The sequence below is a fragment of the Aquarana catesbeiana genome, linkage group LG05 (genome assembly GCF_042186555.1).
Source record: "Aquarana catesbeiana isolate 2022-GZ linkage group LG05, ASM4218655v1, whole genome shotgun sequence".
NCBI lineage: Eukaryota > Metazoa > Chordata > Amphibia > Anura > Ranidae > Aquarana > Aquarana catesbeiana.
The window spans coordinates 389,243,477-389,259,215 of NC_133328.1; the positions used below are offsets into that span (position 1 = coordinate 389,243,477).

At 42.8% G+C, this 15,739-nt stretch overlaps 1 protein-coding gene across 1 annotated transcript in view; it reads left to right on the top strand.

Moving 5' to 3' along the window:
- SYCP2L (synaptonemal complex protein 2 like) overlaps positions 1-15,739 on the top strand; it is a 256,224-nt gene that overhangs the window by 129,035 nt on the left and 111,450 nt on the right. Inside the window, exons 22-25 of the mRNA XM_073632795.1 lie at positions 7,361-7,404; positions 11,602-11,662; positions 13,190-13,322; positions 14,865-14,914. Coding sequence (XP_073488896.1) covers positions 7,361-7,404; positions 11,602-11,662; positions 13,190-13,322; positions 14,865-14,914 — 288 coding nt within the window. The remainder of the gene's footprint in view (positions 1-7,360; positions 7,405-11,601; positions 11,663-13,189; positions 13,323-14,864; positions 14,915-15,739) is intronic.

The window sequence follows — 15,739 nt, forward strand, 5'->3', positions numbered from 1 at the left end:
ACAAAATTACACCACTGCCAAACACTTTTTCCGGAGATGGTGATCTTTCATTGAACGCACCCTTTCACGGCCTGAACTAGCAATGCTGATGTCTTCCTTCCATTATACTGACTGGTACGTTAATGCTGACCTCTCTTGGTAAATTAACATTTCATTCACTGATCCTCTTATTCAAAAGTGTCACCAGTGCTATACTGTAGGCCAACTGTTTGGTTTTTAGTTTAATTGCTTATGCTGTATATGGGAGATATTATCTTTTCACCCTTGAGTATGGCCATTTGCTTCTACCAGGCAATGGGGGAATGTGGATAGCCTTTTTCTATCTTTTTCCCATTATTGTAATTTTATGTGCTTAAGGTCTAATCACTTTCTGTAGTTGTCAGGATCAGTAACAGGGACAAACACCCAAGTCTCTTGCAAAGATAGGGATCTTTATCTATCTTTCTTTCTCCAGGTATTGATGGACAAGTGCCATACTTGCTGAGGATTATTCATCTTATTAAATCCTCGATTTCAACTTATAAGATGGGTACAGTCTTTCTTTTGTCTAGACTTTAGTTTAGATGTATACCTGACGCAGTCACTACTGATACTGATGCATTGTTGATATGTACTCTTCTCCTGTGTCTTTTGACTTTCAATAAAATTTCAATATTAAAAAAAAAAAGAAAACCACACAGCTCAGGTCAGAGTTTCACAGAAGAAAGTTTAGACTTCCTGCTCTTTCCAGTCCCAACAGCTGCCCCACGCTCCACTTTTGCTTGAGAGACCTGGGCCTTAAAGCATTCTTAAAAACCGTTTGATTTGCCCAAATTCACTTCAGATCTTTACAGTACAATCTTCTGTCCTCATGGGACAAGTCAGTATGGTCTCTGGACTGTCTGATTAGTGTGGCACCAGGGACCAGGTTGTTCCTGGCATGGTGGCTCATAAATCGAGCTATCAAATCAGCAAATTATTTAATTCCCGTATATACACAGTTGTGCTTATAAGTTTACATACCCTGGCAGAATTTATGATTTCTTGGCCGTTTTTCAGAGAATATGAATGATAACACAAAAACTTTTCTTTCACTCATGCTTAGTGTTTGGCTGAAGCCATTTATCATCAGTCAACTGTGTTTATTCTTTTTAAATCATAATGGCAACAGAAACTACCCAAATGACACTGATCAAAAGTTTACACACCCCAGTTCTTAATACCATATATTGACCCTTTTAACATCAATGACAGCTTGAAGTCTTTTGTGGTACTTGTGGATGTGGCTCTTTATCTTCTCAGATGGTGAATCTGCCCATTCCTCTTGGCAAAAAGCCTCCAGTTCCTGTAAATTCTTGGGTTGTCTTGCATGAACTGCACGTTTGAGATGTCCCAAGATTGGCTCAATGATATTGAGGTCAGGAGACTGAGATGGCCACTCCAGAACCTTCACTATATTCTGCTGTAGCCAATGACAGGTCGACTTGGCCTTGTGTTTTGGATCATTGTCATGTTGGAATGTCCAAGTACATCCCATGCACAGCTTCCTGGCTGATGAATGCAAATGTTCCTCCAGTATTTTTTGATAACATACTGCATTCATCTTGCCATCAATTTTGACCAAATTTCCTGTGCCTTTGTAGCTCACACATCCCTAAAACATCAGCAATCCACCTCCGTGTTTCACAGTAGGAAGTGGTGTACCTTTCATCATAGGCTTCGTTGACGCCTCTCCAAATGTAGCATTTATGGTTGTGGCCAAAAAGCTCAATTTTGGTCTCATCACTCCAAAAGACTTTGTGCCAGAAGGTTTGAGCCTTGTCTCTGAGCTGTTTGGCGTATTGTAAGCGGGATACTTTGTAGCATTTGTGTAGTAATGGCTTTCTTCTGGCGACTTGACCATGCAGCCCATCTTTCTTCAAGTGCCTCCTTATTGTGCATCTTGAAATAGCCACACCACATGTTTTCAGAGAGTCCTGTATTTCACCTGAAGTTATTTCTGAGTTTTTCTTTTGCTTCCTGAACAATTTTCCTGGCAGTTGTACCTGAAATTTTAGTTGGTCTACCTGACCGTGGTATGGTTTCAACAGAACCTCTCATTTTCCACATCTTGATTAGAGTTTGAACACTGTTGATTGGCATTCTCAATTCCTTGGATATCTTTTTAATTCCCTTTTCATGTTTTATACAGTTCAACTACCTTCTCCAACAGATCCTTTGACTATTTATTATTATACAGGTTTTATATAGCACCAACAGTTTGCGCAGCGCTTAACAAAATAAAGGCAGACATTACAGTTACATTACAATTTGGTACAAGAGGAATCAGGGGGCCCTGCTCATTAGAGCTTGCAATCTAAAAAGGAGGGTCAAATGATACAAAAGGTAATAGCTGTGGCGGATGAGCTGATGGAGGAAGTAAAATGGTGCACGGGAAAACGGGAAGCAGGATAGGCTTCTTTAAAGAGAAGGGTTTTCAGAGATCGTCTAAAGATGGATAGATTATGGGACAGTCAGACAGATTGGGGTAGGGAGTTCCAAAGAATGGGCTCTGGAGAGGTCCTGGAGAAGTCCTGGAGGTGAGCATGGGAGGAGGTGACAAGGGAGCTAGAGAGCAGGAGGTCTTGGGAGGACCGAAGAGAGTGGCTTGGTTGGTATTTTGGGACTAGGTTAGTGATGTAGCTGGGGGCAGAGTTATGGATGGCTTTGTAAATTATTGTTAGTACTTTGAATCTTATTCATTGGGTGAGTGGAAGCCAGTGGAGGGATTGGCAGGGAGGGGTGGAGGACACTGAATGGTTGGTAAGGTGGATGAGTCTTGTAGCGGCATTCATTATGGACTGAAGGGGGGATAGTCTATGTAAAGGTAATCCAATGAGGAGGGAGTTGCAGTAGTCGAGGCGAGAGATAACCAGGGAGTGAATTGGAAGCTTGGTGGTGTCATTAGTTAAAAAGGGACGTATTCTGGAAATATTGAGGCTAAGGTGGTATGATTTGGACAGGGATTGTATGTGGGCCTGAAAGGACAGTTCAGAATCTAAGGTTACCCCCAATTCTTTTGCTTTCCCCATGACTCAGAATCCAGAAATGTCAGTGCAGCACTGGATGAAAGGTGCAAGGGTCTGTCAGGAGTCCAGAAACTCATTGACCTTTTATACACACACACTAATTACAAGCAAACAGATCACAGGTGAGGATGGTTACCTTTAATAGCCATTCAAACCCCTTTGTGTCAACTTGTGTGCATGTTATCAGGCCAAAATCACCAGGGTATGTAAACTTTTGATTAGGGTCATTTGGGTAGTTTCTGTTGCCATTATGATTTAAAAAGAATAAATACAGTTGATTGATAATAAATGGCTTCAGCCAAACACTAAGCGTGAGTGAAAGAAAAGTTTTTGTGCTATCATTTATATTCTCTGAAAAATGTCCAAGAACTCATAAATTCTGCCAGTGTATGTAAACTTATGAGGACAACTGTATATGTGTATGTGTATATATATATATATATATATATATATATATATATATATATATATATACACCGTGTGTGTATATATATATATATATATATATAAATAATCTCCTCATGATGGGTGCCAGGAGGAGACCTGGGTGCCCTGTCAATGCAGAGGATTTGGTAATCGAAAGAATCGCATCTCCCAATCACCATCCTGAAACTTTGGTTATTTGACTGTCTGTAGCTTTTAACCATCCTGTTGGAAAGAATTATCTTGTATCTTATTCAGTCAGACAATGCCATGGTGGTGTTGTCGTATATCGGGGTGAAATCAGTAGTCTCACTGTGTCAAGACTGGTAGTTTGAAGGCGTAGACAATTGTGAAGGAAATTTTCAAAGCAGGCAGTGCCTTGACATGGGAGTTGTCCCCACATCTGGAAGTATTCCAGGACATGTGTTGCAGGTGAGCGATACTGGATGTGGACCTCCAGTCTTAAAGTTTCAACAAAAAATTGCTAGCTTTGTTTCCAGGTACAGATCTCCTCTAGTGAAAACAGTTGATACTCTGGTGCCTCTCTGGGATCAGTACACCCTGATTTTTGCATTTCTTCCTCTGAAACATCTTCTTCGTCTGCTCTACAGCATTGAGTTGGAAAGTATCCCGGTGCTCCTCATTTCTTCGGTCAGTAGGAAATAGTGTACCTTTCATCATGGGCCTTGTTGACTCCTCTCCAAAAGTAGCATTTATGGTTGTGGCCAAAAAGCTCAAGACCATACTGGGTGCACATGGTACATCTTTCTGGTAAGACTCCTGGCAGATGCTCTGTTGGATTGTTAGGATCTTCTGTTCTAAGGACTGTTTTGCCATCCTACTTAATGGTTGCTGGCTTTAAAGCGGAAGATTAGCTAAGAAAAAACACTTATTTTGTACAGCTTTAGTTACATTGCTCAGCTGTAATGAAGTATGTCTCATGATGTGCATGCTGCTGGATTCTTTAAAAAAAAAAAACGTTACTGTAGGGCTGCCTAGTCCTCTTCCTGCTGCTAAACTTCTGGCACTGTGGGGGTTAACAGCTTCAAGTGTCCTGGTTCAGCTGCAGTAAAGATGATCTGATGTAAATACACCCCCTTCTGCCCTCTCCTCCTTTGAATAAAGTTATTTCCCTTATTTAACTGCCTGTAGCACAATCTGTGAATGAGGGAATTCTCCCATGGTGAGAGAATTCCAAGACTGATCAGACTCTCTCCCATTTCACAGATCATAAAACAGGCAATGAACAGATATTTCTCAGTGAAGGAGAGGGCAGGAGGGGACATATCCCTGTTGGCTTATCTTTACTGCAGAGGAGCTTTGAGGCCTGATGCTATTAACCCATATAGCACTGAAAGTTCAGCAGCAGGAAGAGGATAGGGCAGCCCTGCAGTGAAGATTTATACAGAATTCAGCTGCCTGTGTGGAATACTTAATTACTGGCAAGCAATGTAACTAAAGCTGTTGAGGAATTTTTTTTTTTTTTTTATAAAGTTCAGCTGGGCTGTTGAAGCCTTCCTATTGGCTAGCAAGGCTGCTTCCTCAAGGTCTACTTCTGGACATGGAATGTAACTTTCACTTGATGTGACTCCTGGGGGTTTCTCCATGGAACAAATCTTTTCCTTCGTGCAGCTGGACCAGCATTTGGCTCTCAGCACTTTCAAGTGCAGGTTTTCTACCCAGTTTACCTTGTTTTAAAAGATCATTGATCTTTTACTCCTTGATTTGGACCTTTGTACAGGAAGTCTTCTATGTAGTTCCCCTTGTTCATTCCCCTGTGACTCCATGGGATCGGAATATGCTTCTTTGTGTGATTCTAAAACCAACGGCTAAACCCATTTCAGACATTCCTCTTTCTACTCTCACTCACAAGTTGGTGTTTCTTGTAACCATCAGCTCTTTAAGGTGAGTGTCTGCACATGCAACTTTATTTGGCAAGTGATCCTTGTCTGGTTTTATATTAAGACAAGGTAGTGTTTGGATCAAGCATTTTCTTTTTGCCTAAGGTAGTTTCTGCCTTTCCCCTCGACCAGTACATTGTTCTATCCCTCTTAATTCAGGTTTAATTCTAAAGGAATTTTTCTCTACACTGACTGGATGTGGTTCGGGCTGAGTGTTTCTTCCTCAGCCTCTGCTTCTTCAGGAAGACCAACACCCTTTTTGTTATCCTGGATCTTCCCTATAAGGGTACATTGGATTATTGTGTCACTACTGCTAAGTGGTTAAGGCTGGCCATCAATCAGACTTTGCAAAGCTACCACCTGTTCTTATGTTTTCTACGATCTACCAAGCAAATATTCAGACCTCATCTGATGGCATCTTTGGACGTTGGGTGTATCGGGTGGCTCTTTAACCCCTTGCCGCCAAGCGTATGCAGATGTGCGTACTTGGCTTTCGGGGGTTATACCAGGATGATGCCCGCAGCTGCAGGCATCATCCCGGTACTGTTTTTTAGAGCCGGCGATCGGCTTTCCAGGGATAAAACCGATGCGGCCAAAAGCCGCTCAGCTGTTATACTGGAGGAGCGGGAGGGGAGGCCCCCCTCCCGCCGCTCTTATCGGGCCTCCCATTCCACCGGGAAGCCCAATCAACAATCTGCCATCTCCGCCGGCTAGGCACAGACTGGAACAAAGCCGTAAGCGGCTTTGTTCCAGTCTCCTAATTGTAAACACGGAAGCAACGTCATGACGTCACTTCCCGTTTACTCGGCTGCCAATGGCGCCAGTTTAAAAAAAATATACAGTATGCAGAATCGCCGAAAATGGCGATCTGAATACTTTGAAATGCAAAGGAGGGATTTGGGGTCTTTTAGATCCCCGATCCCTCCATAAAGAGTACCTGTATCCACCTATTACTGTCATAAGGGATGTTTACATTCTTTGTGACAGCAATAAAAGTGATCAAAAAACATATATTTTTTTAAACACAATTTATTAATATAAAAATAAATAAGAAAAAAAATGTTTAAAGCGCCCCCGTCGCCGCGAGCTCGCGCAGCAAAGAAGACGCAAACGGAAGTTGTGTCCCCATATGTAAACGGTGTTCAAATCACACATGTGAGGTATTGCCGTGATCATCAGAGTGAGAGCAATAATTCTAGCACTAGACCTCCTCTGTAACTCTAAACTGGTAACCGTAAAAGACATTTAAAGCGTCGCCTATGGAGATTTTTAGGTACTGTAGTTTGGCGCCATTCCACGAGTGCGTGCAATTATAAAGTGTGACATGTTTGGTATCTATTTACTCGGCGTAACATCATCTTTCACATTATACAAAAAAATTGGGCTAACTTTACTGTTTTTTTTTTTTAATTCTTGAAAGCGTCCCTTTTCCCAAAAAGTTGCGTTTAAAACGCCGCTGCACAAATACCATGTGACATAAAATATTGCAACAATCGCCATTTTATTCTCTAGATTCTCTGCTAAAAATATATAATGTTTGGGGGCTCTAAGTAATTTTCTAGCAAAATATACGGGTTTGTAAACACAATTTGTAAACACCAAATGTCAAAAATAGGCTTAGTCATGAAAGGGTACTGCAGGCAGTCCCCAATTTTGTGTTGCTTTTCCAACAGTCTAAGAATTTCTGTGTCCCTTAAGGGATGAGAAAGCAAAAGCCTTTTTTGGAGTCTATTGAGACACAGAGCTTTTAAAGTCCCCCCTTATGTTCATTTCCATAATACTTTGCTATAAAACCAAGGCATGATGGTTGTAGGCAGGCGTTATCCTTTGCTGACCAACCTTTCTCCTGTTGGTGGCAGTAATCCTGTGTTCCTCAATAGATTCCACAATAACAACAGTTTTACAGTGAGTACAAAAATCCCTTTTTTGACTGAAATATCCCATTACATTTTAAATGTAAGAGGTAACAATTATATATTCTTATTTCAGCTGGTAATGGGGACGGTTGAAAGCCCAGAGTCTTCTACTAAAAGGTAATGGTTTATTTAAGGTTTAATTAGTATTTGGGAACAAAAGGTTGTCGGACATTCAGAAATGACCAAAGCTTACCAGTCTCTTAGATGTGTAGGCTGTATATGTTTCACTTCTCAGGGTTATTTACTTGTCTTTTCTCCTGGTGATCCTGCCAGTAACACACCACCTTAGGTTGACAACACTCGCTCACTGTATTGTATCAAGTACAAATACTTATGCCTTTTTGGGGATAAAATTTAAGAAAATGAAATGATTTGCAATTAGGCACAATAGACAGGTATACCAATATAGACCTTCTGAAAGCTGGTGTTTGCATATGGCTTAGCCTGTGCCCCTTGTGACTTTGCTGATGCCTGCTCATCATTATTATTATTATTATACAGGATTTATATAGTGCCAACAGTTTACACAGCGCTTTACAACTTCAGGGTAGACTGTACAAATACAATACACTTTAATACAGTAGGAATCAGAGGGCACTGCTCCTTGGAGCTTACAATCTAAGAGGGAAGGTCAAGAGATACAAGAGGTAATAACTGTGGGGGATGTGCTGAGAGAGAATATAAATGTACAGTTGTTAGGTGGGGGCGAGATAGGCTTCTCTGAAGAGATGAGTTTTCAGGGATCGTCTGAAAGTGGATAAAGTAGGAAAAAATCGGACAGATTGGGGTAGAGCATTCCAGAGGATGGGAGCGGCTCTGGAGAAGTCCTGAAGGTGAGCATGGGATGAGGTGACAAGGGAGTTTGAGAGCAGGAGGTCTTGGGAGGAGCAAGGAGAATGATTAGGTTGGTATTTTGAGCCTAGGTTAGTGATTTAGCTGGGGGCCGAGTTGTAGATGGCTTTGTAAGTTATAGTTAGTATCTTGAATTTAATTTGTTGGCTGAGTGGCAGCCAATGAAGGGATTGTCAGAGGGGTATAGCAGACACTGAGCAGTTTGTAAGGTGGATGAGCTTGGCAGCAGCGTTCATGATGGGAGCAGAATGGATGTCACACCACGTCCTCAAACTCAATCTTTCTAAAACTGAGCTTGTTATATTTCCTCCTTCACGGTCCACCCCCCCCCCCCCCCCCCCCCGTGACTTCACCATTAATATCAACAACACAACCATTGGTCCCTCCACACATGCCAAGGTCCTGGGTATAATCCTTGACTCTGACCTCTCTTTCAGCCCCCATATCCAATCACTGGCTAAATCCTGCCACCTTAACTTCCGCAACATCTCCAGAATTCGACCCTTCCTGACTAATGACACCACAAAGCAACTTATTCACTCCTTGATTATTTCCCACCTTGACTACTGCAACTCTCTCCTTAATGGCCTACCCTTAAGCAGGCTATCCCCCTTCAGTCTATTGTGAATTCTGCTGCTAGACTAATACACCTCACTAATCGATCCGTGACTGCTGCCCCTCTCTGCCAATCACTTCACTGGCTTCCCCTACCCCACCGTATAAAATTCAAAATGCTAACCATACCATACAAGGCCATTCACAACATCTCCCCCATCTACATCGCCAACCTCATCTGCAGATATCGCCCAAATCGTCTCCTCCGCTCCTCCCAGTACCTCCTGCTCTCCAGCTCCCTTGTTACCTCCTCCCATGCTTGCCTTCAGGACTTCTGCAGAGCCTCTCCCATCCTCTGGAACTCTGCCCCAGTATGTCCGATCAGCCCCTGCCCTGTCCACCTTTAGGAGATCCCTGAAAACTCATTTATTCAGGGAAGCCTATACCACACCCACCTAACAACTGTCCCCGAGCCACCCCCATCAAATCATTCTCTGCAGCTATTACCTTTTGTACCACCACCCCCTCCCTTTAGAATGTAAGCTCTACGAGCAGGGCCCTCCTCTACCTTTTGTATTGAACTGTACTGTAATTGTGTTGTCCCCCCTATACATTGTAAAGCGCTGCATAAACTGTTGGCGCTATATAAATTATGAATAATAATGATGGACTGAAGTGGGGATAGCCTATTTAGAGGTAAGCCAATGAGGAGGGAGTTTCAGTAGTTGAGGCAGGAGATGACCAGGGAGTGGATTAGAAGCTTTGTGGTAACATTGGTTAGGAAGGGGCGTATCTTGGAGATATTGCGGAGGTTGAGGCGGCAAATTTTGGATAGCAATAGGATGTGGGGCCTAAAAGGTTAGTTCAGAGTCCAGGATTAAACCTAGGACCTTGGCGTGTGGGGATAAGTTTATAGTTGAGCCGCTGATATTGACAGAGAAATCAGGGTAAGTGGCACCTGAGGGAGGAAATGTCATGAGCTCAGTTTTGAAAAGGTTGAGTTTGAGAAAGTGATGTGACATCCAGGCTGATATGTCTGCTAGTAAGTTGGTGATGTGTGAGGAGACAGATGGAGAGAGCTGGGGGGTAGAGAGATAGATTTGGGTGTCATCAGCGTAGAGATTATATTGAAAGCCGTGGGAGGCAATCAACTGACCCAAGGAGGTGGTGTAGGTTGAGAAAAGGAGAGGTCCAAGGACAGAACAACAGGGAAAGGAAGAGAAGAGGAGGAAGTAGAGTTGTAAGTGACACTGAAGGAGCGGTGGGATAGGTAGGATGAGAACCAGCGAAGAGTGAAGGAGTGGAGTTTATTGAGGAGGAGGGGGTGGTCCACTGTGTCAAAGGCAGCAGAGAGATCCAGGAGAAGTAGTACATAATAGTGTCTGCTGGTTTTAGCCATTAGTAGGTCATTTGAGAGTTTGAGAGCAGTTTCCGTGGAGTGTTAAGGGCGAAATCCGGACTGAAGGGGATAAAGAAGTTTGTTCATGGTCAGATGGTCGCTCAGTCAGTTGCAGACCAGTCTTTCAAGAAGTTTGGAGGAGAAGGTGAGTAAGGAGATGGCACGTAGGTTGTTAAGATTTGTGGGGTCCAGTGAGGGCTTTTTAAGTATGGGGCTGACTAGCGCATGTTTTAGAGAGTTTGGGAAGATGCCACAAGAGAGGGCGAAGTTGAAAATGTGAGTTAGAGAGTGTAGAATCGTGTCAAAGGGTGAGCGTAGCATTTGCGAGGGAGCAGGATCCAGGGGGCAGGTGTTGGATGAGCGTTAGATAAAAGTTTAACAATCTTATTAATACTAGCAGGGTTGAATGAGGGAAGTAATGATTATATCTGTGGACATGGGGTGTTGCGTGGGGGAGGTTTCTGCGTGTTGGAGATCTCCCCATGAATTGTATCAATCTTATTTTTGAAGTGATTGGCAATCTCCTGGGCAGGGAGTGAGTTAGAGGGTGGAGGACAGAGTAGAGTGTTGAAGTGGACTTTCATTTTAGTCGACTAAAATCTCCTTTTCATTTTAGTCGACTAGAATCAAATGGGTTTGGTTAAATTGTAATGTATTATTTAAACATTTCTCTTGAATTGCCACACTTATATACTGCTAAGAGTAAAAACCTAATATTGTTATTATTTATGCTATTATGGTTTAAACATGCACTACAGACACAGATTTAGCCATTGTAATAGATAATGTCTTTATAAATAAAAGCAAGCTTAAAAAACAAAAATATTACTTTTTTGACAAACAGAAGTGTAACGTTAAAATATAAAAAAAAATGTAAAATATTTGCTGTAATGTCAGGATGGAAGTAAATGGGAGTGAGGAAGTGGGCAGCGTGCATTATATTTTGGGGATTGTGAGGTGACCTGCAAGTGGGAATGGAAAAGTAAATGGGAGTGAGGGAGTGCACAGGGCAGAGAACTGGACGGTTTGGGAAGGCTTTCACATCCAGACACAAATCAGATGGGGGATTTCTGTGGTTTGCAGGGCATTGCTTCAGAACTCCCAGACAACAGGCAGGCAGAGAGAGCCTGCGTCTCTCAGCCAATACAGCTTGCCGAGAGTCAGGGGGCTGGGCCTTTTAACACAGGCAGGTCTCCAAGGAAAGGGGAGGTTCAGGTGGGTACTGAAGATTTTAGTCAACTAAAATACGACCAAAACGAAAATGGCATTTTATTCAAAAGACTGACTAAAACGAAATTGAAATTTGATGTCAAAATTACCGGTGGCGTGCTAGGCCCACCTGTTGGAACATGAGCATACAAGGAGAGATTTGTAAAAGGGCTGGCATACTGATTAACTTAGACAAACCTTGCAATGCGTGTGAACAAAACACATTTGGCTTTCTTGATGATGGTGTGCTCTAACACATGTTTTGAAATTGATCATTTCAATTCTTTCTTTTTGGTTAGGACACTGGTCCTTACACCCTCAAGGCCAATAACAAGAGCTTCTCTCTCTGACCAAAAAAAGGTAGGTTTCATTTATTAATTAGACTTACTGTTTAGCTTGGACTATCTTCAGAATTAACCAGCTTGTATGAGTTACAGTTTTGGAAAATTTAAAGACAAGGATAGTATAAATTGAAAGAAAATCAAACCGGTCTTGGTTATACCTATTAAAAATGATAAATTTCATGTTCGTTTGTTTAATACGATTGTATTGCATGTTTGATGAACTGTGAAAATGCTTGCATTTATTACTTATTTCTCTGCTTATCATGGTGGTCTCTGCCAGCTACCTTGAAACAGTGAATTGGAATGCTTAGGAAGTTGCACAGCCCTGTCCTTTGTAAGAAAACCTATGATTCACATGAATCATAGGATATTCCTCAGAGATAAGTAAAAGAAAAACACACTCTGGCTTCTCTCCTGTTTGCATTAAATTTTTCTACTGAAGTAGCTGATGGTAGATCAGCTAGCTCCTCAGTGCTGCAGCCAGCAGTGCTGGTTAATTTCTCCCTAGCCATTAGGCTACCTATACACCCCTCCCACCCATCTGACATTGCAACCCTGCCACCTCCACACCAAGATGACAGAAAAAACTACCCGGTCACTTCCCACCCCCCCACCCCCCCAGCTGACAACCCACAACCGTAAAATCAGTCTATATATATGCAGTAAAGCATGCTTGTTATACTCACTGTGGAACCTAAGGGGTTAATCCTCTGCATTGTGTAAAAAGGCTGTTGGATCCTGTATGCACAGATCCACCTCTTCCACTGACTCCAGAATAGGTCCAGATAAGACAGGGTTACTTGAGTTGGGCTGCACATGCTCAGTTTGGTGTGTATTGCTGGAGAGTTTTTTTTTTCTTTAAAGTGATAAAGGCACTTTTTTTTTTTAAATTTAAGAAGTAGTGTTCACAGTTCTATTTTAATCTCTTATACCAAATGCAGGGTGTGATAGACCCAAAAAGTTTTTGCATGTAAAGTTAACTGCTTTGTAGATGTCCTTAAAGCCTAAAGACCCCCAAATAGTGACTTCAGTTCCTGAAGCTGTGCTTGGTTCTACAGTAAGGTTATCCATCATCAAAAGCATAGATTGGTAGTGAAAAATTGTTTAGATGCTTGATGCTTTCTGTTTATGATATTTAGGCCTCATTCAATTACAATGACCCCTATCTCCATGCATAGGGCCGTGTTTATGCGCCTAGGGAATGAATGGTGTTCTGTGCAGCTAGCCTGTCAAAATCCATTACTGCCTGAAAGACGCAGCTTTTGTATGTATCTTTCCCGCACATCCCAGTTTTTACATCTGTATATGGACGGACACACAGCTTTATGCACAGATAATTTGCATCCAGAGGTGTGCGTCCATGCTTCCACGGATAGCTGCTAATAGGCTAGTTGCAAAGAATGCTGTTGTTCCCCCTGGTGCACCTTCAGGGCCGTATGGGTCTATGCACCCATGAGAATGAAGCCTTAAAGTGAACATAAGGCCAAGCTTAACCATGATATCCTTAAAAAATGATTGGCAAAACCTTTTTCCAATCTTTTAGCCACAGACTGTAAGGAAAACAAATGTGATTTCTTCTGCAAGCGCGGCTGAAAGTGAAAAGAGCTGGATTGTGGAACATAAGAAATCTGCAGATTATAGCCGTAAAAAGACAAAACCAAAGAGTAAACTGAAAGGTATTGTGTTCTTTAAAAAGTGGGAGTATATTGCATACAGAACTTGCTGATTTAAAAATGTATTGCATATAAATGTTGGCTGTCGTACCTGCCAAATGATTTAAAGCTCTGTTCAACCCCTGCCAGACAATATAGCCAGACAATACAGCTTTAATGAATACATACCTGTGTTAAATGTATGTGTGTGTGTGTGTATATGTATGTACGTGTATATATACCGTATTTATCGGCGTATAACACGCACTTTTTTCCCCTTAAAAGCAGGGGAAAATCGCGGGTGCATGTTATGCGCCGATCCCCGCCGATCTTCGCTGATTGTTTGCGATCGCACTGACATACACATCTGAGTGTACAGATTTAAATATGGCGCCGGCAGACTCGGCGGAGCAGAGCAAGCGCCGCCGAGATCGCAGGGACTGGGCGGAGCCGAGATACACATAGCCGAGTGTACTCGGCTCTTCTCGGCTCCGCTCACAGTCACGCCCAGTCCCGCCATTGGACCTGTATTATGTCCATCATAGGACGGGACTGGGCGTGACACTGAGCGGATCCGAGAAGAGCCGAGTACACTCGGCTATGTGTATCTCTGCTCCGCCGAGTCCCTCCGCGGCGCCATATTTAAATTTGTAAACTCGGATGTGTGTGTCAGCGCGATCGCAAACAATCAGCAGAGATCGTAAGGCTGCACTGGGGCAAGGCTGCACTGGGGCAAGGCTGCACTGGGGCAAGGCTGCACTGGGGCAAGGCTGCACTGACATGGCTGCAAGGCTGCACTGACAAGCCTGCAATGGACACTGGGGAAGGCTGCACTAACAAGGCTGCACTGACATGGCTGCAAGGCTGCACTGGGGCAAGGCTGCACTGACAAGGCTGCACTGAGAAGGCTTCAATGACACTGATAAGGCTGCATTGATGGGCATTTAAATGTAAGTTTTTTTCCTTAAAATTCCCTCCTAAACTTGGGTGCGTGTTATACGCCGGCACATGTTATACGCCGATAAATACGGTATATATATATATATATATATATATATATATATATATATATATATATATATATATATATATATATATATATATATATACACACACACACACTGTATATATACACACTTTGTGTATGTGTGTGTGTATATATACAGTGTGTGTATATATATATATATATTATATATCATTTATATATTCTGAATAACCTTTTGGGGGATATATATAAATAAAAACTAATTTGCATCACATGCTGGCTTCTTAGAAGATCTCCCTGCCACCCCCCATCAATCACAGACATGCTATGACATTTTACTCTTTCTGCTCAAGCAGATGTATTCTCTGTTCTCTTCATGTATTAATAATGGAAAAGGTTATGTCAGGACCAGGTTGATGAGGTTCCACTCAAACCCTTAGCATCTACCCAAAACGTAAAACAATTGATTTGGAGGTATCTGTGTAAATCTTTGGTATTTCTGAGTAGTTATATATACACATATGTGTGCAACAATGTTAATATCTAGTCATTAGTCACTGGAAATATTTAATTTATTACAGTGCTGCCATTATCTTCTGAAAGTAGCAATGAAGACATGTTGAAAAAAATGGTATGTATTTCTCTCATAATTTTCTGCTCCGTGTTATCTAGGCAGTGATAAACATGGTAGGGTCCATGGTTGTCAGCTGTAGCACATACAATTATTGCATGCATTGGTGGGGGGTGGGGTGGTGCTGCTGCAGGGGGAAATGGTTACCTTCCTTTTATCAATGTAATAGTAAGCTGGGCTCCATGCCCATGAATTGAGCTATCCAGCCAGTTGGCAGAGCTTGGTGTGGCCAACAGACTATGTGGTCTGCATATTAGGCGTCTTTCACACGGATGGCTATTCTGCCGCAGTTAAAAGCATGTTTTTTTTTCTGTGAAATTCAAGACACCAGGCATTGTGATCAGCTGCATTTGTACAGTGCGATTAGCTGCAGTTTGCCATTTCCATAGCAACCCGACAGGGTACTGACTCATATTTAACGGGGATCCGGCTTGGATCCCCGCCAACACCAGGCACTGTGTTTGGTATGAATCTTGAGGGGGAACTCCACGCCAAGTTTTAAATAAAAAACCGGCATGGGTTCCCCTCCAAGAGCATACCAGGCCCTTCGGTCTGGTATGGATTCCAAGGGGCACCCCCTACGCCAAAAAAACTGCGTGGGGGTCCCCCCAAAATTCATACCAGACCCTTATCCGAGCTCGCAGCCCGGTCAGTCAGGAAAGGGGGTGGGGACGAGCGAGCGCCTCCCTCCTGAACCGTACCAGGCCGCATGCCCTTAACATGGGGGGGGTTAGTGCTTTGGGGCAAGGGGGGCGCCCTGCGGGCACATCGTCCCCATGTTGATGAGGTCAAGGGCCTCTTCCCGACAACCCTGGCTGTTGGTTG